The sequence below is a fragment of the Salmo salar genome, chromosome ssa10, assembly GCF_905237065.1.
Source record: "Salmo salar chromosome ssa10, Ssal_v3.1, whole genome shotgun sequence".
Taxonomy (NCBI): domain Eukaryota; kingdom Metazoa; phylum Chordata; class Actinopteri; order Salmoniformes; family Salmonidae; genus Salmo; species Salmo salar.
Genome location: NC_059451.1, coordinates 84229233 through 84244618, shown reverse-complemented (window position 1 = coordinate 84244618; position 15386 = coordinate 84229233). Strand labels below are relative to the sequence as shown.

The 15386-nt window shown below is 42.8% G+C and overlaps 2 protein-coding genes across 4 annotated transcripts in view; both read right to left on the bottom strand.

Annotated features, from left to right (window-relative positions):
* LOC106560897 (FA complementation group A) overlaps window positions 1-5168 on the bottom strand; it is a 33952-nt gene extending 28784 nt beyond the window's left edge. For 2 of the 3 annotated variants that reach the window (XM_014124304.2, XM_045688159.1), the window contains exons 1-6: window positions 4907-5168; window positions 3980-4092; window positions 3718-3844; window positions 3482-3624; window positions 1227-1322; window positions 105-178 (exon numbers count right to left, since the gene is read on the bottom strand). In XM_014124304.2, coding sequence (XP_013979779.1) covers window positions 105-178; window positions 1227-1322; window positions 3482-3624; window positions 3718-3844; window positions 3980-4092; window positions 4907-4967 — 614 coding nt within the window. In that variant the 5' untranslated portion in view covers window positions 4968-5168. The remainder of the gene's footprint in view (window positions 1-104; window positions 179-1226; window positions 1323-3481; window positions 3625-3717; window positions 3845-3979; window positions 4093-4906) is intronic. The other variant, XM_045688160.1, reaches the window with a different exon arrangement.
* Window positions 5169-8820: 3652 nt separating this feature from the next.
* Window positions 8821-11260, bottom strand: LOC106560898 (P3 protein). The gene has a single exon (XM_014124309.2). It carries the CDS (start codon window positions 10688-10690, stop codon window positions 9290-9292), a length of 1401 nt encoding a protein of 466 aa, XP_013979784.2. The 5' UTR covers window positions 10691-11260; the 3' UTR covers window positions 8821-9289.
* Between the last annotated feature and the right edge of the window lie 4126 nt (window positions 11261-15386).

The window sequence follows — 15386 nt, the reverse complement described above, 5'->3', positions numbered from 1 at the left end:
TCCCACATACCTCATTTCAATCTGAAATGTTTTTGAATCCCACAACACACAGAATCTCATACACTGTATAACAGTGGGTAGCTATCAGCTAGAACTTCAGATACCTTTCCAACATGTACTCCAGAGAGAGGATATTCTGAGTGTGTAAGTGGTGCACCACCTCCAGCATGGGCTGTTTCTACACAAGGAACAGGGAAGGAAATCACTAGGCAGGTTTCGATTGACACAGGTTTATTAGACAAAAGCAATGCCACAAAAAAATAACATTGCGATATGTGTAAGGGAAATGGTAGCTATAGGACAAATGTTCTAAAGATAAATGTTTGCCAGGGCTGGATTTTTCTTTTGTCTAACTTTATTTGCAACAAATAATGTAAAGTGTTTTTCAAATAAATTATCCTTATTTTTAATTTTTTTCTATTATAAAATGTTAAATTACAACAACAACAAAAAAAACATGACATCAGTACACCTTTTCTCTGACGAAACAAAATAACATTTCAAAAATATATTTTTTTCTTCGTATAATTCTGAAGGTACGCAGGAGACGTGATGTCATCACGTAACTATAAAGCTCGACTTCACATTAATTATACATGCCTACTGCATGCTATATACACGTTTTTTCAACTACAAAAAATAATGTTTATTTGCAGGACAAGGATTGTCCTGACTTTCAAGAACGAATTGCTTAGCTTTACTTTTCTGGATGCACGTTTCCCCATGGCACAGACCATGGCGATACGTTGGCACATGAGAATTATTACAATATGGCAAATCAATTCATGCATTCTATCCATGCTAGCTTTTGCAGAACATGAATCAGATAGGTGGGAGGGCATACGACTGTCACCAATTTATTCATGTGCAATTTGCCTAAATGGATATTGGAAACACTCCATTTTTATTCAACACTCCAGGGTCCTTGGTTTTTGCGGAAACTTTTGTTTTGTGACATTACGTCCAGATGTTTTTAATCGACACAAGACAGATCAATGGAAACGCACCGTAACAGGTAATTGTTGCATCTATTTTCTAGAACTTTCTAACTGTTGACAACAAAAATCACTGGACAAGTTAATGGAAAAAAACTGTAGCAACTGTCAGGTACACACAAACAGGTATATGAAACAAAAAATCTAAAATAGGCTCAAATTGCCAAAACCCGAAGGTATGGCATTGGCAGTAGAAAGACAAGAGTCTGGTTTGTGCACACACACACTCACCTGATCCCTCCAATACTCCTGCCAGAAGAGTTTAGAGCAGAAGGCTTCAAGAGAGAGAAGCTCACGGGTTGATTGGAGAAGCACAGAGAGCTGGACCTGGACAGAGGGCAGTGAACATTCCTAAAGGCATAGGCTATGTAAAACATCTCAAACAGTCTTATAGGCAGGGGTGAAACTAGATGTAATTTCTTCCTGGTACGGGACCACCAAATTATTTTTAGGGGCCTAGTAGTAAATATATATAATTTAACCGTAAAAATGTATTACCTTTTAATGTGGCATGAACACGACCAGGCATGATGTATTCATCTGATTGTCAAACAAATCACTTCAAACAGCAGGCTACCTGAGCACGATTGTCCACTCTAAAATAATTCCAGCATCTACAACAGTGCACTGACCCCCATCAAAGTTGCCCATCCTTGCTCTATTGGGTTTGGTCAGCAACAATGCTCAGATATGCTGTGGCATTCAACCGTTGCTCAATTAGTATCAAGGGACCTAATGTGAGCCAGGAAAACAACCCCCACACCAGTACACCACAAGGCTGTACCGTTGACACCAGGATGGATGGGGTCATGGATTCATGCTGTTTAGGCCAAAACTTGACTCTGCCATCAGCATGATACAACAGGAACTGTGATTCATTGGAACAGCCAATGTTTTTCCACTCCTCAATAGTCCAGCATTGGTGATCGCGTGCTCACTGGAGCTGCTGCTTCTTGTTTTTAGCTGATAGGAGTGGAACCCAGTGTGGTCGTTTGCTGCAGTAGTCCATTAGTGGCAAGGATCAACAAGTTGTGCTTTCTGAGATGCCGTTCTGCACACCACTGTTTTACTGCGGCATTATTTGTCTTTGTGTTCCGCCTGTCAGCTTGCATGATTCTTGCCATTCTCCATCGACCTCTCTCATCAACGAGCTGTTTTTCACCCACAGGACTACCGCTGACCGGATGTTTTTTTGTTTGTCACACCATTCTCTGTAAACCCAAGACACTGTCGTGCGTGAAAAGCCCATGACAGGGTGGTTGTTTCTGAGACACTGGATCCGCCGCGCCTGGCACCGACGATCATACTACGCTCAAAGTCGCTTAGGTCACTCCTTTTGCCCATTCTAACGTTCAATCGAATGCCTCGATGTCTGTCTGCCTGCTTTATATAGCAAGCCATAGCTACGTGACTCACTGTCTGAAGGAGCGATCCTTTTTCGTGAACAGGGTGGTATACCTAATAAACTGTATGTCAAAGATTAAAAATATATCATTATGAAAGCCAAAGTGTTTTTATCAAGATCTATCACTTTCGCACATGAAAACACAGAATCGTACTCGTTACTCCACGCGCTTAACCTCCATCACTTTTGTTTCGAGCCGTCTTCGCTATGTCGGCCAGAACAAGCCACCCTGCTCGTACCCGGGAGGCAGGCTAGTTCCAAATTTAATGCAATCAACGCTTACCCAGTTCAGGGGGATTAATTGAATCCCTTCATTGATACACCATACACTTGTAAACTGAGCTGATTGATGCATCCACTGCTGTCCGTGCGCGTCTCGACCCCGGCCAGTCATCTCTGCCTTGGTAAAACGTTAGTGTACACATGGAACCACACCACATTTTGGAGCGTATACCACCTGTTTTCAAGTCCATTCCCAAATGTTTCATGCAACTGACAAGCGGTAATGATGAATGATGTTATAATAACATACAGCTTTCCAGACATCTTTGTTTTAATTATTGTGATAGGGTTGTGTTTTACCGGAACACTGTACCTCCACTATTTATTTTGCTGGGACTCCATACCGGACAGGCTTACTTTCACCCCTACCTAGAGGCCTAGATGTTGGATGATGAAAAATCATACTTGAAATAAGGCAACAGTAAACATGTCCCACACAAATGATGCAGCACCCACCCCCCTTGGGCCAATTGAGGTATCCTGCGACTAACAAATTTCAGTTAACTACTATAGCTTCCACCTTGGGCCAATCAGAGTAATTTTGTAAATGCCAAATCTCTATGGCAAGACGCATCATTAACCCAAGATTCGTCAAAATTGAGCCAGTGCTGTCTGAGATATTGCATGACATACGTACGGTGACAGATCCACAGACCCCTCCCCCGTTGTCCCCCGATTTTAATTTAACTAGGCAAGTCAGTTAAGAACAAATTCTTATTTACAATGACGGTCGATTTAATTGTGGGGGACAACAAACATCGACATAGATGCATATCCAGACAATATTCCCAGCACAAACCCTTTGAGTGGAGTTGAGCAGCACTTGCTCTCGGTCCCCTTTGATATGGCCGGTCAGGTCCAACAGTCTTTCTACCACCATCTTCACTGACAGGGCTGCCACCGGGACCCCCAGCTCCCCAGCCTTCCTCCTCAACTCATTCACTGAAAACACACATATCAATTTCTACATAATTATCTCTCACACACAGTGTAGCATTCTAGTACATACACCACTGACACATTGAGAGTATTTACCTTGATGGAGGAGATATCCTGAAAACTCACCCAGAAGTGAACCCCCAATTGTAGGTGAGGGACTTTCACTGGCTGCTTTTTTCTGTCCAGAGTACTCCTTGCAAATTAAATTGCAAGGATTTGGACTCTAGAAGAAGGATAAAGTAAGTAACTTGTCTAAATCTGACAGGTCTAATTTAGGGCACAAAATGTTATTTATAGTGCCCCTTGCTACCACAGTCCACTGACTCCATCCCAGTCTAGACTGGACTCATTCACTCACCCCCACCTCCAGAAACAGATCTGAGAGGTTCTGGTGTCTGTTCAGCAGCTGGACTGCTGCCTCCTGCAGCTCCTGTGCATTCTCCTGCTTTGGCCTCTTCCCAACACGCCCTGCTGTGGGAGGATCAACACTGTGTTCTTTTATCGTTATAATATCTGTAAATCAGGTAAAGTCTTTGACAATGAAGGGTTTTGAGTCAAGGGTTTTGAGTCAAGACATGGGTCAGTCCCGTGTGGCTCAGTTGGTAGAGCATGGTGTTTGCAACGCCAGGGTTGCGGGTTCGATTCCCACGGGGGACCAATAGGGGAAAAAAGAAAGTATGAAATGTATGCATTCGCTACTGTAAGTTGCTCTGGATAAGAGCGTCTGCTAAATGACTAAAAATATGTCAAGATCAAGTTGAGGCTACGGAATAACGTTAGATAAACTAGAGAATGGAAGAGATTAGAATAGAACGGGAGTGGCAAGTAGATAGGCTAATTTAGTCCATTATTGAGGTGACCTCAACGTTACTCCTTATAGTCCAAGGACCTTACATGTTCTGTTTAACAAAGGCGAATTAGCTCTGGAACTTACCAAAACAGCTAAATACTCAATCCATTCTCAATTGCGGTACGGTTATAGAAACATAAATCCCTCTACTTTTATATCACATCAAAATAATTTCTCAAATGCAAAATACACCGTGTTTTAATATTGCAGTAGACAGTATTTTTCAGTGACAATGATGACAACGTTTGTTGCGTCCGTCTTCCGTTTACACACAGGTGTTTGGAGACGCAGATAGCTAATTAGCACCGCTACTATCGTCAATAGGCGCTAAAGCAGTTCGCATCTACGAATGGGGTAGTAGATCGCTAGCTAGCTACCCAGTTCAAAACCTGGGGTTGTGGTGCAAAGCTACCGCTAGCTAGCTAGCCAACTTACCGAGCAGACACGAGAGTGTCCTTTTCTGAGTGGGACACATACTTGACGCACCCAGCGACATGATTATGGCAATTAACGTTAGTATGCAACAAGAACAAGCATTTTCACCTCCTAGTAAAGTGAGTCAGCTAGCTAGCAAGTTATTGAGAATATTTTTCATATGCTGGTAACGTTAATATATATATTTGGATGGCTAACTAGCTAATCATTTTTTGACATGGTCGGATGTTGTTGTCGAGGTACTTCCATGTCCCGCGCGCTCTTTTCTCTCATTGGTCTGAGTCTGGTTTTGCGCAGCCAATCCACGGACGGTATGCTGTTACATACCAGGCCAATCAAAAACAACCACTGAATATCAAGCTTTGTTCAAGGCTAAAAACGTAGCTTTTTTATAATCTTAAATTGTTTTTTGTTTTTAAATGATTGACTAATATAGTTGGCATCTACATTTAAGATGTGGAAAGATTGATCATAGGCCATCTGGATTCAGCTATCCAATTTAGAAAATAATAGTTGACCCTGTCAGTAATCCCTCTAGCAATAACTGATATTTAGGTATAAGCTATTTTAAGAAACCAAACTAAAAGCAAATTATTTTTAATTAAATAACACAATGAACAGTAATGTGCCCAATAATGTTTGTACCATGTTTTGTGCTGCTACCATGTTGTTGTTGTGTTGTGTTGCTACCATGCTGGGTTGTCATGTGTTGCTGACTTGCTATGTTGTTGTCTTATGTCTGTCTTTATGTGTTGTGTTGTGTTGTCTCGTCATGATGTGTGTTTTGTCCTATATTTATATTTTATTTATTTTTAATCCCAGCCCCCGTCACCACAGGAGGCATTTTGCCTTTTGGTAGGCCATCATTGTAAATAAGAATTTGTTCTTATCTGACTTTCGTAGTTAAATGAAAAATAAGAATAAACAGAGGCATTACTAATGACCGTCTAAAGATCAATATCCTCAGACAGAACAGGGGACAAACAGATCAATGCATATCAGGGTTGGCAAGGCTAACATTTCACTGTCTCAGTCTCTCTCTTGCCGACTGGCAGATCTGGGGCCCAGGTGTTTATGCACACGGTCGATCCATTGAAGGTAAATGGCACCAACAAGTCCAATTAGAGCTACACTGTCTCTGGGATGATGAGAGTCTGCAACAACAATAATGAGAGGTACTTTAGTGCATTACACTAAGCAGACACATTGCTTGCAGGGTTCCCCAAACTCGGTCCTTGGGACCCCAAGGGGTGCACGTTTTGGTTTTTGCCCAAACACTACCCAGCTGATTCAAATAATTAAAGTTTGATGATGAGTTCATTATTTGAATCAGCTGTGTAGTGTTTGGGCAAAAACCAAAACGTGCATCCCTTGGGGTACCCAGGACCGAGTTTAGGAAACGCTGGTTGATAGTAAATAAGTTGTCATTGAACAGAATGTTTCTCTGTGTGCATATCTTTGTTGAGTAATGTATATATCCTAACAACACCAATGCTGCTAGAACATCGACATATAGGCAGTACAGCTTTGACTATGAGCTATCCATCCATACCCCCCTGTGGCTCAGTTGGTAGAGCATGGTGTTTGTTTGCAATGGTGTTTGCAACGCCAGGGTTGTGGGTTCGATTCCCACGGGGGGCCAGTAAGGGGAAAAAAATGTATGAATTGAAATGTATGCATTCACTACTGTAAGTGGCTCTGGATAAGAGTGTCTGCTAAATGACTAAAATGTAAATGTGATGGACCAGATAAGACCAGTTGTGGTTCACAAATGGTTTAATGTAAGATCAGAGAATTTTATGCCCTTCAGACAGTCTTTCCTTGTTTGTGGTTCCAGTGAATAGGCCTACTGGAGATACTTGCACACATGAATGACAATATTTTGTAGGATTTCCGCTTACGTTAGTCTGGACACCCTGGCACTGCGGCAGGAAACCTGCTCATGGGAGGTGAAAATAACTAATTAAAATGTCATCCCATCTGTCTCATTAAGTGTTTTTTCCTACTGTGTCACTAAACCGCTGCATAGGATGTGTAAATACTGCAGCTGCCTTGAAAAGTGTCAGGAAATCACCTGTCAACCTGTAAAGTACAGTGGACACAGTTACCTGGGGCAAACGATCTGAACTGTCGCTCAAGCGGACGTGACACTGTCCTTGCACTCACGTCAGGTACTTTCAAATGTTTCCCCAATAGAAGTGACACTATTATTTTAGGCAGTTCGTCAACGTACAATGTACGGTCGAATTTTACAAACCACACAGCTCATATAGTAACCTCATGGCTCCGTAATGCTAAGAAGATAAATATACCAGGTAAATGAGGGTATATTGTGTGTATCTGTGAAATAGTGTAGGCCCTATGTCTCGGTCTGTCTGAAATCTGTGGTTATTAAAGGTCAAATTACCATTGAGAGTGAGGCTGTGCAGCTTTAGAGCCTTTCATTTATATTACAGACGGGTGTGTGGCAGTGAAAGAGAGAGGGAAAGAGACATGCATTGAAAAAATGGATGACTCTCCCATTGGTAATTTCATGATTGTAGCTCAGCGTGTGGATTTGCATCATTTTCAAACAAAGCTTAAAATTCTTAAAATACCTTTAGCTAAAAATAGGTCTAAGAGCAGATATATGAATTAAATTGGTGATATGTTGCGCATCTGAGCGTAATTGATATGCAAGGCTTATGACATTGCACAGGAAGTTCCAGAACATGCTCTTAGTACAGAGCCCTGTGGTATTTTTTACCCTTGGCTTCAATGTGTGTTACTCCATTAGTTTTAGGGGTTAGTTGCAATCAGAAAACAAAATAGGCAGTGTTTCCAGTGGATCACAAGGGTTTCAGAATGTGTGCATTTTGTAATGGAAAAACACAAAATGAACTTGCCACAAAAAAATATTCCAGGTTTTCACTGTCTGCAACTGACTATATATATATTTATACAAAAATAATAATCAAAATACAACTTCACTCCTTGCTATGGAAAGATGTCAATAATTGACAGGAAAAAGGTTCCTTTTGGGGGTAGTTGAGTCATATCTCAATTTCCTGTTGTAACTATCACTTCTCATTTATAGGAAAGCATAATAAAATCCACCTCGCTCAGCAGTTGAAGTAGGTCAATATTGACAAAGCCTCTTCTTACACCAAACAACTGGGTTCAGTTCATAGAGCTGAGCACTATGCTACAGGGCCCACTCACATATCTTGGGCCAAAACCAAGCTCCAATTCTGTTTTCCCATTACAAATGCAGACACATACGCAGTAATTAAAATACTTAATGAACAGGAAAAGCACTCTCCTACATAAATGCCTTTTCTAAAACACTCTCCCACCCTTCAGGCGTCAGCTTTGCTTTAGCCAGAACATGGATACATAGGCAGCGATTCAAACTGTATGCGAATATTTCAAGACCAATACCTACCAAAAATCATGTTCCTTTTAGTCATAACATGCGCTCTCATACAATGACCTATGAACTACACACAACCTCCATTTCAGCAGTAAAAAGGTTGATAAACATTGGATCTTGACCCTCTTTAAAAAGGCAACTACATAACATGTAAAGCTAGATGCGTAATGCCATTTTCTTTTTTTACACAAACACACATTGCAAAGAGACATGCAGATGTACTCACATTGGCACACTCAAAGAAATCTATGTTAATCAGTCCACAAATATGACAAGCAAATATTCTCAGACACAAAAGTACTGGCTATATTGCTCAGCTGTGCTGCAGCACAATCTTTACTTTAGTACAGCTCAGTATGAAGATTGCTTGTTTAAAATAAAGATCCTCCTTGGACAAACTTAGTCTCTAATACCAGATCCTATGCAACAGTGACAAGCCGGAGCGTTTTAAAATTGTGGGAGGCAACACGGATGTCTACAGAGACTTGGACAAACTCAAGGCTCCTTTTATGAATGCTTTTATTTTTTGTCTTCTCTTTATAATTCAAGTACATGGATTCTTAGATAACCACCTTTGAATCCAGAAAAAAAACAATCAGTAGCAGTACTTTAAAACACCACACATTTTCCATCCGTTTTCAAAACCGTTCCCATTCCTAAGACACGTTGACCTCTTGTAAACATGACACAAATCAATCATTTCAATTACAAAAAAGAAATCTGATAGAAAAATATCTTTCCTGTGATAGGTATTTCTCTTCTGCCTATTTACATTAGGTACTTATCAGTACAATCTAATAAAAAAATGGCATAAAAGAAAGGCCTTTGGTTTCAAGAAAACGTAAATGTCCATTCCCTTTCCTATGTACAGTGTCAATGTCATTGATTGTTTTCATCTTGTTCGATGTGATTTGTAGCCAAATCTGTGGGACCTCTACAGGTTTGGTTCAGAACAGAAACTCTGCCTACAATCAGGTGTCAGTTGGAGCGCTCGGGGCACAGAACTTTCGATGGGCGAAATGGCCGAGGACAATGAGTAGCATCTCAGAGGTGCTGCTGAGCGCCACTATGAAGGGTGCCTGGGACGCAAAGTCAGCCTCCGCCCGCCGGAACGACAGCTGCATAACTGCCAGCGCCAGGAGACTGTTCTGCACCCCCACCTCAATACTGACCGTCTTCCTCTGTGGCACTGCCAGCCCTGCCAGCTTCCCCATCCCAAACCCCAGCAGCAGGCCAAACACGGGCACAGTCACCCCCGCAACCACTATCTGAGGTCTCACATTGGCCAGGATAGACGCCCCCATCTGATAGGCCATGAAGATGCCGCCCACGATGAGCACGAAGCTGAAGGGACGGATCAGTGCCAGCAGCACGCGGGTCAGCTTGGGCAGGCGTAGCTTCACCAGCATGCCCAGGGAGATGGGGATGGCAATGAAAAGAAGGGTGCCCAGGATCTTGACAAAGGGCACATGGAGGGCAGCGTGGACCCCCAGTAACCTGCCGTACAGGGCGGAGGACAGGGGCATGGCTGCTGCAGCTACCACTGTGGACACTAGTGTCATGGAGATGGCCAGAGTGACATCCCCACCTAGTAGCAGGCTGTAGAGGTAGCCTCCGCCTCCACCTGGGGCAGAGCATGTGATGACCAGGCCCAGGGAGAGGGCCTTGGGCAGGGAGCCCAGCCTGGACAGGCCATATGCGTACAGTGGCATGACCAGGAACTGACCTGCGACCCCTAAGATGAGGGGCACAGGCCTCCGCAGGAGACCCCTCAGCACCTCTACCTCTACCTTGCACCCAAAAGCACACTTGTTGATGAAGATGAGTGGCAGCAAGGCAAATAGGACAGGGTTCTCTGAGAAGTGGGACAGCCCGCCCGACTGTATAAGCTGGGCGGCTGGGTCATCACTGCCAGGCGCCACCATGATGGAGTAGTCTGTCCTTTCCTCAATTACGGCTGAACCAGAATCCTGGTCCAAGTCCAGTAGCTGGATGAGCAGCTGTGCCCGACCTGGCCACCCAGACCGTATGCTGATTATGTAACTCTTCAAGGGCCCCGTATGCCCACTGTCGCTTACATTCAGAATGGAAAGAACCTCCGGGTCCAGGGAGCGTACCTTGACCGTCTGCTTCCAGCTCTCGCGGTCCTTCCTACTTGCGGTGCTCCGGTATTGACTGAAGATTACAATCACGCCCTTAGTGTTTTCGGGAAACTCAAATTCCTGGGAGGTCCCGTCCCCGATTTGTATATATCTTCTACTGCTGTCGGCCGTCACGTTCGTGTTGATGTCTGCCAGGTACCGGACCGCCGTTGAACAGTCTGCTCCTCTCTTTATCAAGAAGAGAAAACAGAATAGAAATAGCGTCCTCATTGTTTTGACGGACAGGGGGCAGAGGGGCGCCGCAAATACACGCCTTTGCCCAGCTTGCGACCTCCCCAGTCCGTCTTAAACGGCTTCCCTTTTACAAAATGCGATAAAATTGATCAGATCCCCTGATATAATAGCTAGGTAGGCAGCCAGGTCTAAATTTCTTCTGGCACCCATTTAGCATCACCCGTGTTCTTGCTCTTTTTCGACCAGAATTGAAACATCACCCGCCCATCCAAATTAACCGTACTTAAATTCCGAGCAAAAATGTACTGTCATATTTATATCGATTCAAGATTCCTTTTAACTTGCTAACAAAAAAAACGTCTACCTCGGTGAACCCTCGCCTCACGTTACGGTTTTTACTGTCTTTACTTGATAGCAACTGTCACCACGGTCGTTTCCTCTGCTTCTTCTCTCACTCACTCGCTAAACCCTCCCTTAATCCAACCAGAGCAGCCCCCAGCGTTAACTCTCTAGTTCCCTTACCAAATAAGCACCAACGTCACATTTGAAAAGTCTAAAAGCGGGGGTGTTCTTTCTTCCCTATATGGGCCGCATTCTCAGCATCATAGAGGAAACACAGATGGTGGCCAATCAGTAACAATAGATTGAAAACGTAAACGTTGAAAATTCACGCCCCTCACCTCGGTTGACCTTAAGTCAATTCAGTACATAGATTCTTCCGAATGGACGATCTGCACGAAACTTGTGGCATCTATAGACAACAGTCTCTCAACGCAATATTTTCCAGATTATTACCTAAAACAACATGGCCACTATTGACCAATAAACAATCACGTGGGAGTGGTCTGGCACATATACGCGGATATATCAGTCAAGGATATTCTTACTGTAACAAAATTTGGTACACATGTTGCAAACACTGTCAAGACTCAACATCTGCAAGAACATTCATATCGACCACATGGTGGTGCTATAACGGGCACATGTTTATATATCTTGATCTCTGACTCAGAGTGTTGAAATTTGGCACATGCTCAGGGATGTGAATCTAGCTAACCCAAGCAATATCTCAGACAAACGCGCTGCGTCGTGGAGGACGGCATGTTTACTATTGCCTTGTTTATAAAGGGGAGGACCCACTGCAAAATGCTGTGGTCATGTTACAGTATGTTGACGAAAGCCAAATGGGGGAATAAGATAAACACATAGTCCAAACACACAATTAAAAGTTACTGCGGTTCACTATGGTTGAAGGATGGTCTTTTCCCTTATTTAGTTCTTCTGACATCACACACACACACACACACATTCTATGAAAATGGTGGCTGTCCTGCCTTAACCACCAGGAAAAACACTTACAAGTGTCAGATAATGAAACAATATATATGTTTTTTTTTTTAATTGAAGTGTGTTATTGTCAACAAAATATATGTAAGACAGTTATATTGATTTTTTTATATATATACTGCTCAAAAAAATAAAGGGAACACTTAAACAACACATCCTAGATCTGAATGAAAGAAATAATCTTATTAAATACTTTTTTCTTTACATAGTTGAATGTGCTGACAACAAAATCACACAAAAATAATCAATGGAAATCCAATTTATCAACCCATGGAGGTCTGGATTTGGAGTCACACTCAAAATTAAAGTGGAAAACCACACTACAGGCTGATCCAACTTTGATGTAATGTCCTTAAAACAAGTCAAAATGAGGCTCAGTAGTGTGTGTGGCCTCCACGTGCCTGTATGACCTCCCTACAATGCCTGGGCATGCTCCTGATGAGGTGGCGGATGGTCTCCTGAGGGATCTCCTCCTAGACCTGGACTAAAGCATCCGCCAACTCCTGGACAGTCTGTGGTGCAACGTGTCGTTGGTGGATGGAGCGAGACATGATGTCCCAGATGTGCTCAATTGGATTCAGGTCTGGGGAACGGACGGGCCAGTCCATAGCATCAATGCCTTCCTCTTTCAGGAACTGCTGACACACTCCAGCCACATGAGGTCTAGCATTGTCTTGCATTAGGAGGAACCCAGGGCCAACCGCACCAGCATATGGTCTCACAAGGGGTCTGAGGATCTCATCTCAGTACCTAATGGCAGTCAGGCTACCTCTGGCGAGCACATGGAGGGCTGTGCGGCCCCCCAAAGAAATGCCACCCCACACCATGACTGACCCACCGCCAAACCGGTCATGCTGGAGGATGTTGCAGGCAGCAGAACATTCTCCACGGCGTCTCCAGACTCTGTCACGTCTGTCACGTGCTCAGTGTGAACCTGCTTTCATCTGTGAAGAGCACAGGGCGCCAGTGGCGCATTTGCCAATCTTGGTGTTCTCTGGCAAATGCCAAACGTCCTGCACGGTGTTGGGCTGTAAGCACAACCCCCACCTGTGGACGTCGGGCCCTCATACCACCCTCATGGAGTCTGTTTCTGACCGTTTGAGCAGACACATGCACATTTGTGGCCTGCTGGAGGTCATTTTGCAGTGCTTCTCCTGCTCCTCCTTGCACAAAGGTGGAGGTAGCGGTCCTGCTGCTGGGTTGTTGCCCTCCTACGGCCTCCTCCACGTCTCCTGATGTACTGGCCTGTCTCCTGGTAGCGCCTCCATGCTCTGGACACTACGCTGACAGACACAGCAAACCTTCTTGCCACAGCTCGCATTGATGTGCCATCCTGGATGAGCTGCACTACCTGAGCCACTTCTGTGGGTTGTAGACTCCGTCTCATGCTACCACTAGAGTGAAAGCACCGCCAGCATTCTAAAGTGACCAAAACATCAGCCAGGAAGCATAGGAACTGAGAAGTGGTCTGTGGTCCCCACCTGCAGAACCACTCCTTTATTGGGGGTGTCTTGCTAATTGCCTATAATTTCCACCTGTTGTCTATTCCATTTGCACAACAGCATGTGAAATGTATTGTCAATCAGTGTTGCTTCCTAAGTGGACAGTTTGATTTCACAGAAGTGTGATTGACTTGGAGTTACATTGTGTTGTTTAAGTGTTCCCTTTATTTTTTTGAGCAGTGTATATATATATATTGTTTAACACTGTCCGTACCAGAAAATTGTCATGTCCCTCGAGTCACGAGTTGTGATTTAGTGACATATTTTGAGTTCAAATATAGTTTTTGCCACTTTAAATGTCATAATGAAAAAAATAAGTATTAGCTGTATTTAATGGATTACTTAAAAAACTAAAATATCAACTACAACTACTTTTTTTTACAGGAAATAACTGTCCCTGTCACACCCTGATCAGTTTCACCAGTCCTCGTTATTGTCTCCACCCCCTCCAGGTGTTCGCTTGTTTTCCCCAGTGTATTTATCTCTGTGTTTCCTGTCTCTCTGTGCCAGTTTGTCTTGTATGTTTCCAAGTCAACCAGTGGTTTTCCCGTTCTCCTGCTTTTGCATTCTCCTTTTTCTAGTCCTCCCGGTTTTGACCCTTGGACTTTCTGGACTTTGTACCTGCCTGCCTGACCATTCTTCCTGCCTTGACCACGAGCTTGTCTGCCACTCTGTACCTCCTGGACTCTGATCTGGTTTTGACCTTTTTGCCTGTCCACGACCATTCTCTTGCCTTCCCCTTTGGATTAATAAACATTGTAAGACGCCAACCATCTGTCTCCTGTGTCTGCATTTGGGTCTTGCCTTGATAGTCCCTCAATTTCATGTCACTGGTGTTACCCTTTAAAAAAAACACAATTTACTGTGTTATACAGTTTAAAGAAAGGGGAAAGGAAATTTGATTCAAATAATAAGTGATTTACTTACAAAATAAGAAGTGTGGTTTGAGCTACTCTGTTAGCTATGCCATCTTGCTTGCAGATTTGTCACTGGTGATTTTACCATCACTGGTGTTACCGGTCACATAATGGGTTTAATATATTTTTATTTTATTTAACTAGGTAAGTTAGTTAAGAACAAATTCTTATTTATATTGATGGCCTACTGCCCATAAACTGCCTTGTTAAGGTGCAGAATAACAGATTTTTACCTTGTCAGCTCACGGATTCAATCTAGCAACCTTTCGGTTACTGGCCCAATTCTCTAACCACTAGGCTACCTGCTACTTGCCGCTAGAGTAGTTAGTCCCTCCAGGATTCAGCTTTTTTTTTTTAATGAATTTAGTATTTAAAAATATATATATACTTTTTTTATAGCTAAATCAGCAAAACCCTGCATATTATGCGAGGGCTTGCAAATTTGATCGCATAAAACTGATCAATCACCATAGTACAAAAAGAGGGCTCGCAATTTCAACCAATCACCACACATTTACTGCATAATATGGTTCAATCAAGCCACATCCAATAACTTTTTCCGTCGTCAGCACATTTGCAAATAAATTGACAAAATCATTGCATATTGCCATGCATAATGTCAGAATAGCCGCAGCAAAATCAAGCATTTGTCCCTGCAAATAACACAAAAAATCCTCATGAAATCCTGCAGGGACTGAGTAGTGTTAGTAGTGTCACTAGTGTTACAGTCACTAGTGTTAATAGAAAAATGTCACACAATAGAATTTACACAAACCTGTTTTAGGTAAATTATAACTAATTAAAACATTTTCTGAATATAATCATTAACCTTTTCAGTCTTTGTTTATATATGCACATTAAATAGTCAAATGACATTTTGGAAAGCCTGAATTGTCATCTAAGATATAGATCAGACCAGTGACAAAAAGTCACTTTTATTTAATGTAATAAAAATATCTAAATACA

Coding starts and splice junctions, on each gene's coding strand:
- LOC106560898 (XM_014124309.2), bottom strand. CDS start 10,690: ATGAGGACGCTATTTCTATTCTGTTTTCTCTTCTTGATAAAGAGAGGA.